General features: G+C 37.5%; 1 protein-coding gene across 1 annotated transcript in view; it reads right to left on the bottom strand.

Annotated features, from left to right (window-relative positions):
* LOC108751376 (nuclear anchorage protein 1-like) overlaps positions 1–21171 on the bottom strand; it is an 84334-nt gene that overhangs the window by 1243 nt on the left and 61920 nt on the right. The window contains exons 34-36 of the mRNA XM_018491498.1: positions 8536–21171; positions 7487–7555; positions 5404–6603 (exon numbers count right to left, since the gene is read on the bottom strand). Of these exons, the coding sequence (XP_018347000.1) occupies positions 5404–6603; positions 7487–7555; positions 8536–21171 (13905 nt within the window). The remainder of the gene's footprint in view (positions 1–5403; positions 6604–7486; positions 7556–8535) is intronic.

The following is a 21171-nucleotide window of genomic DNA, read 5'->3' as shown; positions in this document are numbered from 1 at the left end:
ATATATATATATATATATATATATATATATATATATATATATATATATATATATATATATATATATATATATATATATATATATATATATATATATATATATATATATATATATATATATATATATATATATATATATATATATATATATATATATATATATATATATATATATATATATATATATATATATATATATATATATATATATATATATATATATATATATATATATATATATATATATATATATATATATATATATATATATATATATATATATATATATATATATATATATATATATATATATATATATATATATATATATACAAAAATATTTACACTTGTACAACTTTTATTGTGTCCACTACTCTTTTCTCGTGATGCTAATTACTTTTACACGTGTGCTACAAGCTGTAAGTCATCTCAAACTCGGCCGAATTCCTATGTATCAATTATGATTTAATCGCGTATAATGACTAATCACAGGGAATGTAATAAATTGTGATACAATCGACGAGATGATTCCTCGCTTCATGTACGAAAAGTAAAAAGTAATTGTGTTACTGACATGATGATCCTAAATAACAGTTTGATGTATAGATCCAATTTCTTTTGGTACCAAGAGAAGCGTAATAGAACTTTTATAAAATCCTATTGGATGCAAATGAAAAAATGCTAATTAACAAAGGCTGTGTTTCCAAATTTACTGCCGGCGCTGAAAATCTATAATTTACGATACATACTGTAGAGTCTCAGCACAGTGAAATTTGGAATATAGCCAGAATTCGTATCGAATTAATTTTGATTTTACAACATAAGATAAACTTAGAATTTATTGACTTCTTCGTATTCACTTTTTATATATATAAGTAATTATTCTGCTATTTAGGTTCGCTTGAAAAATCAACTACGTTTCATAGGAAGACAGCACCGTTGTAACAGCGCTTAGAGATAAACGCTCGTTTGATCTGTAGGTAATTAATTACGGCGATGTTATTACTGAGTAATATTCGAAATACTTCTCAGTACGATTGTGCTGCGAGCAGCGAGCTCGTGTGAAGCGCTGATAAAAGCCGCTGAACAAAGCATTTAGCAGTTAGTCGTATATAAGAGATGTAGGTACTCAACGTTCTCGATACAACAAAAGATTATACTACGGTAAAAACTGAAAGTGGTGTTTTCTTGACAATTTGGTAAATACATCCGGATAGTATAATATACATTCGGATAAAGTAAAAATTGTTTGAAAATGCAATACCGTAGCAGAAACGAATTATCAATTCGTGATCTCAACGACATTCGAAGTGAAGCAATGATAACTCTGAAGATATAAGATCAAAAAGGTTCTCCACAATGTATGGATATTTTTACATTATTGTGCATACGACGAAAATATATCTTTCTCAGGTAAACAATGTTACCGGAATTAAAAAAGAGAAGTTATGAAATATCACGATTTTCATATGCAAGTCTACCGCCCTTTGGTTTTGACCGTAGTTTTGCACAAAACGCTCCATGAGATTTGGCAGCCATTTCATAGGAGCCCGTACTAACTACAGTTAGTTAGTATTGTTAGACGAACGGTCAAGTGTTGCTGGTGTATTATTGCGAGTAATTCGGTGATATTAAGTTCTGATGCAAAAAATACGTTAATATATATTCTCGCGGAAATTTTGATTTCTTCAGAGCGATGTTAAATCATTTTACTTAAGTCGATCTTCACGTCTGGCACGGCAAAATAGGAAACGTATTAGATAAATTGGGAAACTCAAATGTTCAATACCGAATAAAGCACGTGTGATATGCGCTAATCGACGCTTGGATATTAAATGGCGCTATCGAAATGATTATTGCGTTTACAGTTCGAACAGCAAACCATCGATAAGAAGAATCGTTTACAGACTCAAGGGATGCGAGGAAGAAACATGAATATCTTCTGTCTCGGTTCTCCATCTGGGGATTTTAACCTGATGTAATTCCGGAGAGTCCGCCTTTCGATGCGTCGAAATGGTGCTGAAATCCAAACTCGCCGGAGTTATATCGGTTCTTAGTCCCCTTCGCACTGCCCTTCGACGTACGTACGTTTGCAGTTCTGCAGGATCGGAAGGGTCGGATTCGGTGATGGACTTGTTAATAAGCCGCAGCATATCGGTTGGTGCAACGCAACTTGCTCTCACGTAGCGACGAAAAGACAGTTAGTTTGGTGCCGTTCGAGATGTAGTCATGTGTACTCATCCGTATATCAATAGAATTCGAAACAAGCAGTGTACCTTGTGCTTGCACACGTGTATAGACACGATACATATACATATACTTAGACATTACTTACATGACGATTCGCCTAACAATCCTAACGTGACTAAAAAAACACGATTGTTGGTCCCTCTACACTTTAGCTTTATCTTGAGTTGCTTATTGTCAGAAGAGAGCTAGAAGGGTAATAGTGATCTATAGGATACTTGAAAGAAAAAAGAAACAGAAAAAGAAAGGAGAAAAAGAAGAAAGATAAAAACGGAAAATGAAAAATAGAGAGAGAGAGAAAGAGAGAGAGAGAGAGAGAGAGAGAGAGAGGAGAGTGGGAGTTTTATGATATGTCGAAGGTACGTGCAACTAGGTATAAAACATATCTTTCTCTATTGGATCTATTTGATCGGAGCGGGAAAATCATTGTGTCCCAACAACGGGGTACGCAAAAGTAAAACAACTACTACGGGCTAGACTAAGAAGTACGATACAAAGATGCAATCATGCGGGGGAGTATCAATGTCAATATTCATGCAGGTCGTACTCTAGAAAAAAGAAAGCTTGCGGAACAAGTTTCGTCAATCGCGGGGATTTACCTGTCTTCTCAAGATAAACAGATGACTTACACGTAATCGGTACAAAAAAGTAATCCTTTATGTGACAGAAGGTAGTTCAGTTTTATAAGTACCATTCATTGCGCGTTTTTCATTCTTCCTCACTGTTCGCCGAAATTGTTAAGATCACTGCTGGTGTTCAATCGAAGTAAAACCTTTCTTATATATAAGTAGTTTATACGCAAATAAATTAATTTCGAAATCATTACGATTGCAAGTGATTAAAAAAACAAGTAGATTATTATATGCGAATATCACATTCGGATAAATATTTCTGTTAATAATGTTTTATGCATCATAGAACATTGCATATTTAATATAATATTGATACAAGCCCTAAGCACACCTGGCATGACAATAATCAAAGATATCTATGAATTAATTATGTACATTTTCTTCAAAAGTGACACGTTCAAAGCAATCATCTGATTAATGTGTATTATAATTTCAGAGAATTTCTTAATTTTCGCTTATAAAAGTACAAAAGCGAACTCGTAAGAATAATAATTGATTATATCATTTTTTTTTAAGCAAATTGACGAGTATTAATCAGAGAAAATTTGAGTCGTGCGCGCGTGTCACTTTTGAAAATAAAATAAAATATTGAGTAATTATTAGCGATACTTATTAGCAGTTCAAATTTCTATCCTGATAACCGCGTAAAAGCCTGATTTTTAAAAAAGTTCAATATTATAAAATGGTATATATATTCTTTAATAAAAAAATAAATAATGTGAAGGGTAATCGTACCCGGCTTGCCTCGGGATATTGTTAGACAGAGTGTAGATGACACGCCGAAACATTTGTGGCTCCAGGGCAAGTATAAGTGCTATTAGAAGTATCAGCACAGCGACAGCTATGCTCGTCCAACACGCGCAGCTGGCTCTACCGGATGTCTTCATCCTAGTCTTCCGTTCTATCGTATTACCTGAGCAAATCGACCGTACCATACCGTGTGTTTCTGTCACTTAAAGATTATCAATTGCCATGAATTATGATCGCATATGTGAATTTTGATCAGTTGATTGATTAATTGATTGATTGACTGGCTGATTGATGATGGCTCCACAGCCATGTAATTAGTATGAGAAAGCCGATAATAACAGGATAGTTACATTCTATCTCGAAAGTCAAAATCGAGTTAAATTAATTTTATCATCATTAAACAGTATGCTTAGAATTAAATTCTCGTTGGTCGAAAAATGCCTATATTTCAATTTATTACCAAATTAAAAAGCTTCGAAAGACAAACTCAAGATTTAATCGCGCAACTATTTTCATTGAATATTATGAATAATAAAATATTCTCGTGCAATTTTTGGAAAATCTTCTGAACTAGTTCATATTGTTTAATATTAAATGACCATATATATGCGTTGAATTTATATCCCACAATAATTTTTTAAGTGTTTGTTGCGATCATTGTATAATTTTTTTTTCAATCATTACAAACATTGCCCTGTTATTTCGTCAGCGCTATTTTGACAAAATCATGTGAAGTAACTTCGTTAAATCTTATTACATATCACCGAATGTACAATGTATCGACGTATGATAGATATATGTTTGATCGTTCAACGTGGCTGATCGCGAATGGAAGTATACTAGTCCCAAGAAGCCCCTGATCACAAACCTCTCCATCTTAGCCAAGACCAACGGAAAAACAAAAAAGTAAAAGAATAATGTTCTTATCGAACGTTTCCCAAACGAGAAGCAACACTTAGTCGATCACCATTAATCGTACATGTAACAATTCCTCGAAGCACGAAGAAGAATATACCGCATGTTTTATGACTGCAGATTTGTACGATTGTACCTCACAAGCTTTATTTTTCCTTCCGGGTCACTACCCTTCTGTAAAAAGGTACGTACGACGCCATCGACATTGATCTTTGTGCAAAACATCACAGATCATGCAATTTTCAAGCAAACAATTCCCATTTTGTCCTTTGCAACCTCAAGTAATAGAGAGTCAAAGGTCCTCATAATTAAAAATTAACCAAGTTATCGATATTTCAAGTTCAAGAAAGGATTTCTTTGAAATTTTAAAATCTACACTTAATGTACTGCAAAGTATCATAAATAAATAAAAAGGCTATATTAAAACTAAGAGAAAATTTCAAATGCAAATTGTAAATGAACTAACAGAAGATCTTTGACTGTCTCCAAATCCAAATTTACATCCCTGGAACAACAGTATATCTATGACACCTGTAACTTTAGGATTTGAGTGATCTCAATCGATCAACTTTATCGTTCCAAGGATGATCTTCATCGATCAACTTCCACCACCCAATATTAATTCTTCTCATCGTGCAACTAGCAGGAAGTACAGGAAAATGCATAGGAGTTGCATGCAAAGGTAGCAGGGATTCAACACCAAGGCTCAACGTGTAATATAATCTATGTACAAATATAATATATCTTTTTTTTTTCGGACTCGTTCGTTCACATAATCCAGGAAGTAACCGATTAGCGAGGGAGAGTTCGAAGGGTATGTACATTGTTTATGCAGAAGGTTAGCTGTGAGAGTGCGGTACCTTGGTCGTCCTCCAACGGGGACAGCTCCGCACCTTCGTGCAGTGCTACATCCGATCCGCTGGAACTGCCCAACGTACGCCTCTTGCTCGGGGATCTTCTTCTAGGTTGCGGCGAACCGTCACTATCGGTGTCGCTGTGCATATCATGCCTTGAACTACCATCGTTCTTGTTGTTGTTATTGTTGTTGTTGTTGCTGGCAAACGTTTCAACACCACCATTTCCAGAACCAGGTGATGTGTCTTGGGAATACTGCACCTCCCACTGTTCATTCGCCGCTGTCCAAGAGGCGGTCTCTCCGATTTCGGATCTCGTTAATTGTTCCTGAAGGCTTCTTAGGGCGGACTCCGCGTCCCCGTAGCCGCCGCCATCACTGCTAGAAGTCATTGTTCTCACCATCCTTTCGGTCTTCTCGATCTCCGACGTCACGCGTTGCACCATCTGCACGACACCGTCAGACTCCGATCTATCGGTCCTAATCGTAGTGGTAGAGGAGTCGCCGAAATCGAAGATCTCGTTGGGTAGCGTATTAGCGACTTGGTTTATCCTCTTGACAACCTCCTCATGTGTTACAGGTTGCAAAGTACTGTCCTCTGACGTCAAAGTCACAGTCCTCACCATCTCTACAATACCACCAGTCTCCATTAGTTCCTTCAATTTCGTAGGATCGATCGACGAATTGTTGGTCACTGTAGTTGTTCGTATTTGTTCTACGGATGGAATTATTTCCGTTTTATCACTTATCATAGTCTCAGTCAGATCGTCCGTTTTGATGACTGTCTGGATAGCATCACTCGATACTTTCTTTTTCACTTCTATCGTCTCTTTGATCAACTCCCCATCTGTATCTTCAGTAACGTATTTGATGGTTCGCGAAACCGCCTGTGGACCGATGATGTGATCTTCCGAGAACTTTAATGGGACGGATTCGGGATCGTCGCTCGATTTAGGCGCGTAAGAGTCTATTTTAAAAGATATCTTGCTCTTTGGACTGCTCTTGCTCGGTGACTGCATCTCCTGCGTTGGCTTGGAAGGCTGCTCAATCGTTTTATGTGTTCGTGAGACATCACTAAGCTCCAGATGGAACTCGGGTTTGGTAGACGGCTTGGTGGTGGAGAGACGCGGGGCGGGAACAGGTTGTTTTGATGGAGCAGAAGTAGCATGCCTCTCTACAGTCCCATCAATCTCAGCCGAATCATGCCCTGACCCATCCAAAAGGACATGGACAAGAACAGGAACAAGGACATAAAGCACATTGATACATACTAAGAATTTTAACTCTAGCCCAGCTGCCAAAGTTAGACCGGAAAGATTCGGAGCGTGTCTGCCTCGCATACGCATGTGTACGCGCACATTACGCACTAATTAACGAAAGATTCGCGCTTGGTACACGCACGCACGCATGTGAGGCATAGGAGAAGCGATCCCAAAGAGATGCGTCTCGCGCATGATGCGTGTGCGCGTGCATTGCGGTTCTGCCCGCTTATTTAGTTTTTTTTTTTAGTTAGTATCAATATTGCAACCAGGATTAGTCTTTTTATCGAAAATGAAAGAGAATACACTCATTAAAAAACGGTGTCTGGTTATGACGCTTGAATCTTACTAAAATGTACCATTGTGGATGCAGACAAACGTCGAGAACATTCAGAATATTCCAAATTTTTTCTGAGATCACGCAATTAATTGTAAAAGTAATATCTAAATTATATTTCTTTGGCTTGTCTTTTTTCACAGAAAAATCACTTCCTCGCCGATACCACAATTTGTTGGACACGCTATACAACTGGCTAAACTACTCGACGAGTATATATGTATTATATACAGATTAGTTTTTTCGAGCAAATGAAAACTCTATCTCTTGTCTTCGACAATACAAAAAAGAGATCGGTAACTATTTAGTAAGAGACGTGCGCACAGTATCAGTTAGTGTGAAAGCGTCGGCAGGTGCTAACTATGGAAGATAAAGCTAAATATAAATGAGGGCACCAAAAAACAAAGTCTTCTACCGTTACTGATCTTCGATCGGAGATGATGATCCGCGTACGTGAACTCTTTTACATTTTACTCGAGTCGATTTTACGTTACCTGTTTTCGTCGAGGTGTACGCCTGGTCCGCCAGGTTTTGTGCCCGTCGTGCAGCCTCTTTGGTCACGTCTGAAAAGTTCATAGAAAGAAAAAAATTGAGTTTACATTGGGAATCGGCAAATATGACATTGAAAGCAATGATTCAACAAAGATTAGATGATGGATGATGTTTTTTTTTCTCTGCATGGCATACCTCAGTTCATGCTTCGCTAGTTGTGGTATTCCTGTTAATTTCAATGAGACATAATTACCGCATAATCGTAAATACGTGATCTCTATATGTTATATACGCTACAAACGAAAAAAAAGAGACACGGTTGGGGCAACAAAATAAGATTTCGATGTTCAAGAAGTAATACTAGGAAAATTATCCATCGTGGTAAAAGAGACGTTTAAAAAATAGCGCAAAAACCTGGAATCATGCATTAAATAGATATTAACAAAATCGTTAAGACGTAACTGAAAATAAGTGCAGCAAATAATTAAATGTAGTATGTACATATAGGTATATCGTTTGTTCTATTCAATATTAATCATATCTTTCTTTAAACCATCATACTATATGAACTCTTCCTGATTTAAATTTCATCTTAAATATATATAATTATAATTAATACATACCGTCTCATTTATGTAAAATTGCTTTCAATTAACAATATACCCATTCGATACACATGGAAACATAAAGAAAATTTAAAACAATACGCAGAAAATTATAATTGGAATAAGCGGTAGTATGATTGTCTCGGATGTTGTCGATTGGTTCTACGGATCGTAAAATGATGAATTAATGGACTGAAAATGACTGAAAGATTAGAGTGTTAGGTTTCATTAATGACTGACGAAGGTGCATGAATGTATATATATAAATATATATATATATATATCTTTCTCTTTTTTTGCTCTCTGATGTCACGAGAATAACTAGTAAAACTGAAGTTACAGAGAAGCGTCAACTTAATCATTAATCATGTTACACACAGCTGGTATATGTAATATATAATATATAGATATAGATATGGATATAACGCAAGATTATTGCAAGATACCTTCGGTTCTACTGTCAGTGAACTCGGCGAGTGAACTGGGTGGCGGTGGGGTCGTTCGCACAGACTTTGTCACGATTGTGGTGACGGAGTGCCGTGTGCGAGGCTCGGGGTGCCCTACCGTGGTTACTGTCTCTACTACTCTACGCGAATTACTCGAATCGTCTGAGCCTGTCTCCTTACCCGAACTTTTCTTTTGTGGAATGCGAGATACTTTCTTAACGCTAACTGTCTCGGTTAAATGCTCGACGCCACCGGACGTCTCTGACCTGCCAGCTATATCGGATCTACGAACTACCTCCTGAACAATCTCGCCTGTGCGTTTCGATCCTATTCTATCACCGTTTCTTTTTGTCGCTGACGTTTCAGTCACTTTGCCCGTTCTCTTAGTGATAGGCGAAGTTTTGCCCGTGCCTTTCACGTCCACTGATAATTGTGACTTCGGGGGACTCTTTCTCGTAGTTTTAATGGCACTGACAGATTTGTCCTTTACATCAGTTGTTAATTTGGCGGATTTATCTTTCGCTTGAGCGAGATCGCTCTTAGTACGAGCTTCTTCCGCGGATGCTTCTTGCTTGGTCTCTTCCAGGAAGTCCTTCATATCATCCGTTGCATCTTCTACTGCGTGTTTGGCGCTCTTAACCACGCCTGATAAAAAGTTGCCTGATTTTTGTTTGATTTTTTTAGTATCTTTCGCGGTTTTGTCCTTAACAGTTTCTGCCGTACTAGCGACTGCACCTGTACCAGTCGTCAATTTTCCTTTGACTATTCGTGTATCTTCCTTTGCTTCACTTACAATAGCATCTTTGGCGCGTTTAGTTTTCTGTGTCACATCTTGAGTCACTCTCTCAGTAGATTTAACTTTTTCCCCGGCTTGCGTCACACTATGTCCTATCTTACTTCCCGCCGCTTTCACAGTAGAGATCGTTTTGTCCTTCGCACCTTTTATACTGGAAAGACTCTTTTCCTTAGCGTCTTTCGTGCCTTTCACAACTTTACTCGTAGAGGTTTTAATTTCACCAACGGCTTTATCCTTTGCTTTTTCCAGGTCTTTTGATCTTGCCGCCGCGGCTTCTCTAGCGAGTGCTTTATCAGCAGCTGCTTCTTGCCTGGTTACTTCCAGAAAGTCCTTCACGTCATCGGAAATTTCCTTTCCTGTTTGCTTTGCACTCTGAATAACTCCAGATAGGAAATCTGAACCCGTGTCCTTCGCCTTTTTAGCATCTTTCGCAAGTTCGTCTTTGGCTGCTTTGGCGCCATCAGCGACAGTATCGGCACTTGTTAATAATTTATCCTTCACCGCCTTTGTATCCTCTTTTATCTCTTTATCGAGACTTTCTCTGGCATACCCTATATCATGTGCAATATCCGTGGTTTTAGATTCTATTTTGTCATCAACTTTCTTTGTTTCAGTTGCAAGCTTATCAATTGCAATCTTCGTGGTGTCCGCTACTTGACTCATTGAGTCAGAAATTTTATCTTTAGCGTCCTTAACATCAGTTACTATTTCTTTTGTAACATCCTTTGCGCTATCAATAACATCTTTCTTATGCTCCAGTTTCTTCACACCAACTGTTGCAATTTCTTTAGCACGAGCTTCTTCTAATTTCGCCTCGTACTTTGTTTCATCCAGAAATTCTTTAACATCATCCCTTGCGCTTCCAACAGCATGTTTCGCACCTTTAACTATTCCCGAGAGAAAACCGGATCCCTTTTCTTTAGCTTTTTTCGCTTCTTTAGTTGCCTTATCCTTAGCTGCTTCAGCACCATGGGCTACAGTTTCGACTTCTCCTGCCAATTTCTCTTTCACCTTTTTTGTATCATCCTGTACTTCCTTAACAACTGCACCTTTGGTATCTGCAACTTTTTGTGCAACATCCTGTGCTGTTGAATCAAATTTATCACCAACTTTCTTTACTTCTGCTGTCACTTTGTCTTTAGCAGCTTTACCTGCATCTGTAACCTTCTGAATATCTTCCGAGACTTTTTCAACAACTTTTTCTTTTGTTTCTTTCGCTGCAGTCATAGTCTTATCCTTAGTACCTTTTATTCCAGCAATAGCTTGATCAGTTGTATCTTTTACACCAGTAACGATAGCATCCTTTTTATGTTCTAATTCTTTCAATCCAGCCGCTGCTGCTTCCTTAGCATGAGTTTCTTCCAGTTCTGCTTCTCGTTTTGTTTCATCTAGAAATTCTTTGACATCGTCTGCTGCGCTTTCAACAGAATGCTTGGCACCTTTAAATATTCCCGATAGAAAACCGGAACCTTTTTCTTTAACTTTCTTCATATCTTTAGTCGCTTTATCTTTAGCACTCTGGCTACCATCAGCTACAGTGCTTATATCAGATGACACTTTTTCTTTCACCAATTTTGCATCATCTTTCACTTCTACAGCCACTGTATCCTTAGTATCTATAATACCTTGTGCAACATCTTTCGCGGTTGTTTCTATTTCTCTACCAATTTTTTTCGTTTCTGTTATGACTTTCTCACCAACTGCTTTTGTGGTATCAGTAATTTTATAAACATCTTTGGAAATGTCATCAGTAACTTTGTCTTTTTTATCTTTTATGGTAGAAACTGTTTTATGCTTCGCATCTTTCACATCAGCAACAGTTTTACCTATTACCCCATGAACTCCGGAGATCGTAGAATCTTTTTTGTCTTTTAAAGTTTTGAGATCAGCGGCCATTTCTTTCTCAGCACGTTCTTTTTCTATAGAAGCTTCTCTTTTCGTTTCATCCAAGAATTCCTTGACGTCGTCAGATGTATCTTCTACAGCATGTTTTGCACCTTTAAATATCCCGGAAAAAAAGCCACTTGTTTTTTCCTTCGTTTTCTTCGCTTTATCTTTTGCACTGTCTACAACTTCCGCGGCAGAGTCAACGCTTGCTGTCAATTCTCCTTTTATCTTCCTTGTATCTTTTTTCACTTCTTTAACCGTTGCATCTTTAATATCCTTGGCAGCTTGTGCAACGTCTGTTGCGGTTTCTTCTATTTTTTCACCAATTTTTTTCGTTTCTGCTACTACTTTCTCGCCGGTTGCTTTCGTGCCATCGGTAACTTTCTGCGCATCTTTGGAAACTTCCTCGGCAATTTTATCCTTTTGATCTTTAACAACAGAAATTGCTTTATCCTTTGCATGTTTCGCATCCTCTGCTGCTTGTTCAATTTCAGTTACTAATTTCTCTTTCACCTTTTTCGTATCCTCCTGTACTTCCTTGACAATCGCATCTTTAGTATCTGTAACTTTTTGTGCAACGTCCTGTGCTGTTGAATCTAATTTATCACCAACTTTCTTTACTTCTGTTGTCACTTGATCTTTAGCAGCTTTACTCGCATCTGTAGTCTTTTGAATATCTTCCGAGACTTTTTCAATAACTTTTTCTTTTGTATCTTTCGCTGCAATAAGAGTCTTATCCTTGACATCTTTTATTCCAGCAACAGCTTGATCAGTCGCATCTTTTATGCCAATAACGGCAGCATCTTTTTTATGTTCTAGTTCCTTCAATCCAGTCGCTGCTGCTTCCTTAGCACGAGCTTCTTCCGATTCTGCTTCGCGTTTCGTTTCATCTAGAAATTCTTTGACATCATCTGCTGCGCTTTCAACAGAATGCTTGGCACCTTTAAATATGCCTGACAAAAAACCGGACCCTTTTTCCTTTGTCTTCTTTGCTCCTTTAACCGCTTTATCTTTAATGGTCTCAGCACTTTCAGTCACAGCTTCAACTCCAGCTGTCATTTTCTCTTTCATTACTTTGGTTTCATCTCTAGCTTCTTTAATGGCTGCATCTTTCGAATGCGAAATCTCGTGTGCGATGTCTTGTACTGTTGAATCCAATTTCTCACCAGCTTTCTTTACTTCTGATGCTGCTTTATCTTTAACAGCTTTACCTGCATCAGTAGCTTTCTGAATATCTTCCGAAACTCTCTTAGTGACTGTATCTGTCGTATCTTTTGCTGTGGCAACAGTTTTATCCTTAGCTTCTTTTATTTCAGCGACAGTTCGATCTGCCGTGTCTTTTACATCACTGACAACAGCATCCTTCTTATGTTTCAATTCTTTCAAATTAGCAATTGATGCTTCTTTAATACGAGCTTCTTCCAATTCTGCCTCATGTTTTGTTTCATCTAGAAATTCTTTGACATCGTCTGCTGCGTCTTCTACAGCATGTTTCGCACCTTTGAAGATACCAGAGAAGAAACCACCTGTTTTTTCCTTAGCTTTCTTCACTTCTTTCGACGTTTTATCTTTTGCACTACCAACAGCTTCTGCAGCCGCATCAACATCTACTATTAATTTATCTTCAATTTTTTTTGCATCTTCCTTTACTTCCTTAATTGTAGCATCTTTAATATCCTTGGTAGCATGCCCAACATCTGCGGCAGTTTCGCCTATTTTTTCACTGATCTTCTTCGTTTCCGCTGCTACTTTCTCACTAACTGCTTTTGTAGTATCAGCAACTTTCTGCGTATCTATGGAAATTTCTTCGACAATTTTATCCTTTTGATCTTTAACATCAGAAATTGCTGTATCTTTTGCATGTTTCATGTCAGCTGTAGCTTTATCAGCAACACCTTTTACATCTGTTGCCGCTGCATCTTTTTTATCTTTTAAGTCTCTAAGTTCCGATGCAATTTTTTCCTTAGCATGTTCTTCTTCCAATTGAGCATCTCTCTTTGTCTCATCCATAAATTCTTTAACATCGTCAGCAGCATCTTCTACGGCATGTTTACCACCTTTAAATAAACCAGAAAAGAAGCCGCCTGTTTTTTCCTTAGCTTTTTTCGCTTCTTTTGACGCTTTATCCTTTGCACTGTCTGCAACATCCGCTGCTACATCAATCTTTGCTGCTAATTGTTCTTTCACTAATTTTGCATCATCTTTTACCTCTTTAATTGCTGTATCTTTAGTATCCTTGGCAGTTTGTGCAACTTCTGCCACAGTTTCCTCCATTTTTTCTTCGATTTTCTTCGTTTCATCTGCTACTTTCTCACTAGCTGATTTCATGGCGTCGGCAACTTTCTGCGCATCTTTGGAAACTTTCTCGACAGCTTTATCTTCTTGGTCCTTTAGTGCAGAAACTGTTTTATCTTTTGCATCCTTTATATCGATGATGGCCTTGTCTGCAGCCTCTTGAACTCCAGTAATAACAGCATCTTGTTTATCTTTTAAATCTTTAAGACCTGCAGCAACTTCTTCCTTAGCACGTTGTTTTTCTAATGAAACTTCTCTTTTCGTTTCCTCCAAGAATTCCTTAATATCGTCAGTTGCCTCTTCTGCGACATGTTTTCCTCCTTTAAATATACCAGAAAAGAAACGTCCTGTTTTTTCCTTAGCCTTTTTCGCTTCTTTTGTAGCTTTGTCCTTTACGCTGTCCGTAGTTTCTACAGCAGCATCAGCACCTGCTGTCAATTTTGCTTTCACTAATTTTGTATCTTCTTTTAATTCCTTAACTGCCGTATCTTTAGTATCTTTAATATCTTCCATAATATCCGCTGCGGATTCTTCTATTTTCTCACCAACTTTTTTCGTTTTTGTTGCTACATTTTCACCGCTTATTTTTGTCGCATCGGCAACCTTCTGTACATCCGTCGAAATTTCTTCCATAATTTTATCCTTTTTATCTTTAGCTACAGAAATAACTTTATCTTTTGCCTCTTTCGCGTCATCGGCAACTTTGTCTGCAGACTTTTGAATATCAGAAAAAATCGTATCTTTCTCATCTTTTAAATCTTTAAGTCTTCGAATATTCTCTTCTTTAGCATGTTCTTTTTCTATTGAAGCTTCTCTTTTCTTCTCATCTAGAAATTCTTTAGCATCACCAGTTGCATCTTCTGCAGCATGTTTGGAGCCTTTAAATATGCCAGAAAAGAAACGACCTGTTTTATCTTTAGCTTTCTTTGTTTCTTTCGTCATTTTGTCTTTTGCACTATCCGCAGCTTCTACGGTAGCATCAGCACCTGTAATCAATTTTTCTTTTACTAATTTTGCATCTTCTTTTACCTCTTTAATAGCTGCATCTTTAGTATCCTTGGTAGCTTGTGCAATATCTGTGACAGTTTCCTCTATTTTTTCTCCGATTTTTTTCGTTTCATCTGCTACTTTCTCACCAACTGCTTTCGTGGTGTCAGCAACTTTACGCGCATCTTTAGAAACTTCCTCAACAACTTCATCTTTTTTGTCTTTTACTGCAGAAACAGTTTTGTCTTTAACAGCTTTTGCGTCAATGACGGTTTTATCAGTGACATCTTGAATACTAGTAACAAGAGCTTCTTTTGTATCTTTCAAGTCTTTGACACCTGCAACGATTTTTTCTTTGGTTTGCTCTTGTTTCAAAGTGGTTTCCTTCTTTGTCTCGTCTACAAATTCTTTTACATCATCAGATACTTCTTCTACAGAATGCTTTGCGCTCTTGAATATTCCCGAAAGAAAACCACTACCCTTTTCTTTAGCTTTCTTTGATTCCTTAATTACTTTATCTTTCGTAGTTGCAGCACTTTCTGCTACAGCATCACCACCTGCTTTTAATTTCTCTTTTGCTGCTTGTGCATCTTCCTTTACTTCTTTCGCTACGCTATCTTTAACATCTGCAACACCTTGCGCGATATCATCGACAATTTGTTTTTCATCTGTAACTACTTTATCGCCTGCCACTTTAGTGGCGTCGATAGTCTTTTCCACTTGGTCAACTATTTCCTCAGTAACATGATCTTTCGCTTCTTTCGTTTTGGAAATCATGCGGTCTGTTTTATGCTCCAGATTTTTTAGTTCGGCTTCTGCCGCTTCCTTGACATGCGCTTGCTCTAATGCTGCTTCCTTTTTCGTTTCATCGAGGAATTCTTTTACATCATCCACTGCGCTGTCCATGGAATGTTTCGATCCTTTAAATATTCCCGAAAAAAAGCCACTTGCTTTTTCCTTGGCTTTCTTCGTTTCTTTAGTTGCCTTGTCTTTAGTGATTTCTACTGAATCTGATATAGATTCAGCTTTGGCAGCCAATTTTTCCTTTATAACGTTAGCATCTTCTTTTGCTTCTGTAACAGCTGCATCCTTAATATCTTTTACATCATGTCCAACATCTGCCACGGAAGTTTCTACTTTATCGACTACTTTTTTGGTTTTTGTGACTATGTTATCACGAGCTGCTTTCAAATCATGTGTTGCTTTGTCTATGTTTTTGGCAGCTATGTCTGTCAATTTGTCTTTCGTATCTATCGCGCTAGAAACTGTTCTATCTTCGGCATCTTCCACACTCTTAATGGTTTTGTCCACGGCATCCCTTGCACTATGTATCATATCATCTTTTTTACGTTCTAACCCTTCCAATTCTTTAGTCGCTTCCTTTTTGGCATCACTTATATGTTCCTTCGCATCTTCAGATATATCTTCCGCAGTGTGTTTTGCACCTTTAAATATACCAGAAAAGAACCCACTAGTTTTTTCTTTAAGTTTCTTCGCTTCTTTTGTTGTTTTATCTTTTGCACTTCCCGCAACTTCCGCACCTTCTGCTAATTTATCTTTTACAAATTTTGTATCCTCTTTCATTTCCTTGACTGCTTCTTCTTTAGCATCTTTCACATTTAGCACGATATCTGCTGCAGTTTCTTCTATTTTTTCACCAAACTTTTTCGTCTCTGTTGGAACTATTTCACCTGTTTTTGTAGTATCGCCAACTTTTTGTACGTCTTTGGAAAGTTTCTCTGTAATTTTATCTTTCTTATCTGTTACAGTAGCAACTGTTTTATCTTTCGTATCTTTCACATGAGTGATAGTTTTGTCTACAGATTCTTGAACTTCAGTTGCGATAACGTCCTTTTTATCCTTTAAATCTTTAAACTCCGCAGCAATTTTTTCTTTAGTACGTTCTTCCTCCAAAACAGCTTCCTTCTTCGTCTCATCCATAAATTCTTTGACGTCGTCAGCAGCATCTTCTACAGCATGTTTAGCACCTTTAAATATACCAGAAAAGAAGCCACCTGTTTTTTCCTTAGCTTTTTTCGCTTCTTTTAACGCTTTCTCCTTTGCACTGTCTGTAGCATCTGCTGCGACATCAACGCCTGCTGCTAATTTTTCTTTCACTAATTTTGTATTATCTTTTACCTCTTTAGTTGCTGCATCTTTAGTATCCTTAGCAGCTTGTGCAACTTCTGCTGCACTTTCCTCCATTTTTTCTCCGATTTTCTTCGTTTTATCTGCTACTTTTTCACCAGCAGCTTTCGTGACGTCGGTAACTTTCTGCGCATCTTTGGAAACTTCCTCGACAATTTTATCTTTTGTGTCTTTTACTGCAGAAACTGTTTTATCTTTTGTTTCTTTTACTTTATCGGCAGCTTTGTCCAATGTTTCTTGAACTTCACTAACAACAGCGTCTTTTTTATCTTTCAGATCTTTCAAACTTGCAGCAGTCTTTTCTTTAGCTCGTTCTTCTTCCATTTCAGCTTCTTTTTTCGTCTCGTCCAAGAATTCTTTAACATCGTCTGTCGTATCTTCTACGGCGTGTTTCGCACCTTTAAAAATACCGGAGAAGAAACCAGTTGTTTTTTCTTTAGCTTTTTTTGCTTCTTTTGTCGCTTTTTCCTTTGCACTGTCGGTAGCTTCTGCTGCCACATCAGCGCCAGCTGTTAATTTTTCTTTAACTAACTTTGTATCATCTTTTACCTCTTTGATTGCTGTATCTTTAGTATCTTTGGCAGCTTGTGCAACTTCTGTCGCAGTTTCCTCTATTTTTTCTTCGATTTTCTTCGTTTCATCTACTACTTTCTCACCAACCGCTTTTGTGATATCGGCAACTTTCTGCGCATCTTTGGAAATTTCTTCGACAACTTTATCTTTCTTATCTTTCATTGTAGATACTGTTTTATCTTTCGTGTCTTTTGTGTCAATGATGGCTTTGTCTGTGGTCTCTTGAATTCCTGCAATCACGGCATCTTTTTTGTCCTGCAAATTTTTAATATTTGCAGCAACATCTTCTTTAATTCGTTCTTTTTCTAATGATGCTTCTCTTTTCGTTTCATCCAAAAATTCTTTGACGTCGTCGGTTGTATCTTCCACAGTATGTTTAGCACCTTTAAATATACCAGACAGAAAACCACTAGTTTTGTCTTTAACTTTTTTTGCTTCTTTTGTTGCTTTATCTTTCGCACCTTCTGCGGTTTCTGCAGCAACATTGACATCTACTATTAATTTATCTTTAACTTTCTTCGTATCCTTTTTCACTTCTTTAACTGCTGCATCTTTAGCGTGCTTGGCAGTATGCGCAACATCCGTCGCGGTATCTCCTATTATTTCACCAATTTTCTTTGTTTCCGTTGTGATTTTCTCATCAGTTGCTTTCGCGGTATCGGAAATTTTCTGAGTACCTTTGGAAATTTCTTCAACAATTTCATCCTTCTTGTCTTTTACTGCAAAGACTGCTTTCTCTTTTGCATCTTTCGTTTCAATAACAGCTTTATCTACAGTTTTTTGAACCTCTGTAACAAGAGTGTTTTTCTTATCTTTCAAATCTGTCAGACTTGCAGCAGCCTTTTCTTTAGCACGTTCCTCTTCAAACGCAGCATCCTTTTTCGTCTCATCCATAAATTCTTTAACATCGTCAGCCGTACCTTCTATAGTGTGCTTGGCACCTTTAAAAATACCGGAGAAGAAAGTAGTTGTCTTTTCCTTTGTTTTCTTTACCTGTTTTGTCGCTTTATCCTTTGTGTTATCTACCGTCACTACAGCAGCATCAGCACCTGCTGCCAATTTTTCTTTTACTAATCTCGTATCTTCCTTTATCTCCTTGACAGCTGTATCTTTAGTCTCCTTGGAAGTTTTTGCAACATCTGCCGCGGCATATTCCATCTTTTCGCCTATCTTCTTTGTTTCCGTTGTTACTTTTTCACCAACTGCTTTTGTTGTATCGGTCACTTTTTCAACATCTTTCGAAACTTCTTCAAGTTTATCTTTTGTATCTTTTATTACAGAAACAGTTTTATCCTTAGCTTCTTTTATATCAAAGAAGGCTGTGTCTGCAGTTTGTTGAACTTCGGTGACGACTGTATCCTTCTTATCTTTTAAATTTTTAATATTTGCTGCAACTTCTTCCTTAATACGTTCTTTTTCTAAAGAAGCTTCTTTTCTTGTTTCATCCAAAAATTCTTTAACATCATCAGATGCTTCAGCAGTATGTTTTCCACCTTTGAAGATGCCGGAAAAGAAACCACTAGTTTTTTCTTTAGCTTTTTTCGTTTCTTTCGTTGCTTTATCTTTTGTACTGTCTGCAATTTCTGAAGCACCAGCTGTTAATTTTTCTTTCACTAATTTTGTATCATCTTTTACTTCTTTAATCGCTGCATCTTTAGTATCCTTAGCAGCTTGTGCAACTTCTGTTGCACTTTCCTCCATTTTTTCTCCCATTTTCTTCGTTTTATCTGCTACTTTTTCACCAGCTGCTTTCGAGGCGTCGGCAACTTTTTGCGCATCTTTGGAAACTTCCTCGACAACTTTATCTTTTGTGTCTTTTACTGCAGAAATTGTTTTATCTTTTGTTTCTTTTACTTTATCGGCAGCTTTGTCCAATGTTTCTTGAACTCCACTAACAGCAGTGTCTTTTTTATCTTTCAGACTTGCAGCAGCCTTTTCTTTGGCACGTTCCTCTTCTATTTCAGCTTCTTTTTTCGTCTCATCCAAGAATTCTTTAACGTCATCTGTCGCATCTTCTACGGCGTGTTTCGCACCTTTAAAAATACCTGAGAAGAAACCAGTTGTTTTTTCTTTAGCTTTCTTTGTTTCTTTTGTCACTTTCTCCTTTGCGCTATCCGCAGCTTCTACTGCCGCATCAGCGCCAGCTGCTAATTTTTCTTTAACTAACTTTGTATCATCTTTTACCTCTTTGATTGCTGCATCTTTAGTATCTTTGGCAGCTTGTGCAACTTCTGTCGCAGTTTTCTCTATTTTTCCTCCGATTTTCTTGGTTTCATCTGTTACTTTCTCATCAGCTGCTTTCGTAGTGTCGGCAACTTTCTGCGTATCTTTGGAAACTTCCTCGACAACTTTATCTTTTGTGTCTTTTACTGCAGAAACTGTTTTATCTTTTGCTTCTTTTACTTTATCGGTCGCTTTGTCCAATGTTTCTTGAACTCCACTAACAGCAGTGTCTTTTTTATCTTTCAGATCTTTCAGACTTGCAGCAGCCTTTTCTTTGGCACGTTCCTCTTCTATTTCAGCTTCTTTTTTCGTCTCATCCAAGAATTCTTTAACGTCATCTGTCGCATCTTCTACGGCGTGTTTCGCACCTTTAAAAATACCTGAGAAGAAACCAGTTGTTTTTTCTTTAGCTTTCTTTGTTTCTTTTGTCACTTTCTCCTTTGCGCTGTCCGCAGCTTCTACTGCCGCATCAGCGCCAGTTGCTAATTTTTCTTTCGCTAATTTTGTATCATCTTTTACCTCTTTAATTACTGCATCTTTAGTATCCTTGACAGCTTGTGCAACATCTGTCGAAGTTTTCTCTATTTTTTCTCCGATTTTCTTCGTTTCATCTGTTACTTTCTCACCAGCTGCTTTCGTAGCGTCGGCAACTTTCTGTGCATCTTTGGAAACTTCCTCGACAACTTTATCTTTTTTGTCTTTTACTGCAGAAATTGTTTTATCTTTTGCTTCTTTTACTTCATCGGTAGTTTTGTCCAATGTTTCTTGAACTCCACTAACAGCAGTGTCTTTTTTATCTTTCAGATCTTTCAGACTTGTAGCAGCCTTTTCTTTGGCACGTTCCTCTTCTATTTCAGCTTCTTTTTTCGTCTCATCCAAGAATTCTTTAACGTCATCTGTCGCATCTTCTACGGCGTGTTTCGCACCTTTAAAAATACCTGAGAAGAAACCAGTTGTTTTTTCTTTAGCTTTCTTTGTTTCTTTTGTCACTTTCTCCTTTGCGCTGTCCGCAGCTTCTACTGCCGCATCAGCGCCAGCTGCTAATTTTTCTTTCGCTAATTTTGTATCATCTTTTACCTCTTTAATTACTGCATCTTTAGTATCCTTGGCAGCTTGTGCAACATCTGCCGAAGTTTCCTCTATTTTTTCTCCAATTTTCTTCGTTTCATCTGTTACTTTCTCACCAGCTGCTTTCGTAGCGTCGGCAACTTTCTGTGCATCTTTGGAAACTTCCTCGACAACTTTATCTTTTGTGTCTTTTACTGCAGAAACAGTTTTATCTTTTACTTCTTTTGTTTTATCGACAGCTTTATCCATAGTTTCTTCAGCTTTACTCACAGTGGTTTCTTTTTTGTCCTTTAGATCTTTCAGACTTGCAGCAGCTTTTTCTTTAGCTCGTTCTTCTTCTAATGCAGCTTCCTTTTTCGCTTCATCCATAAATTCTTTAACCTCGTCAGCTGCATCTTCTACGGCATGTTTCGCACCTTTGAATATGCCAGAGAAGAAACCGCTTCCTTTCTCTTTAATTTTTTTCGCTTCTTTGATAGCTTTGTCCTTAGCAGATGCTGCAGTATCTTCAGCTGATTCAGCCTCGGATGATAATTTTTCTTCCACCATTTTTGCATCCTCCTTTATCTCTGTAATGATTGTATCTTTAATTTCTATACCTGTTTGTACAGCATCTTTCGCAGTGCTTTCTATTTTTTCACCTACTTTCTTCGTATCTG

Source organism: Trachymyrmex septentrionalis, unplaced genomic scaffold (assembly GCF_001594115.1).
Source record: "Trachymyrmex septentrionalis isolate Tsep2-gDNA-1 unplaced genomic scaffold, Tsep1.0 scaffold44, whole genome shotgun sequence".
In the NCBI taxonomy this organism is placed as follows: domain Eukaryota; kingdom Metazoa; phylum Arthropoda; class Insecta; order Hymenoptera; family Formicidae; genus Trachymyrmex; species Trachymyrmex septentrionalis.
The sequence above is the reverse complement of the archived record's forward strand: the minus strand, read 5'-3'. Positions and strand labels throughout refer to the sequence as shown.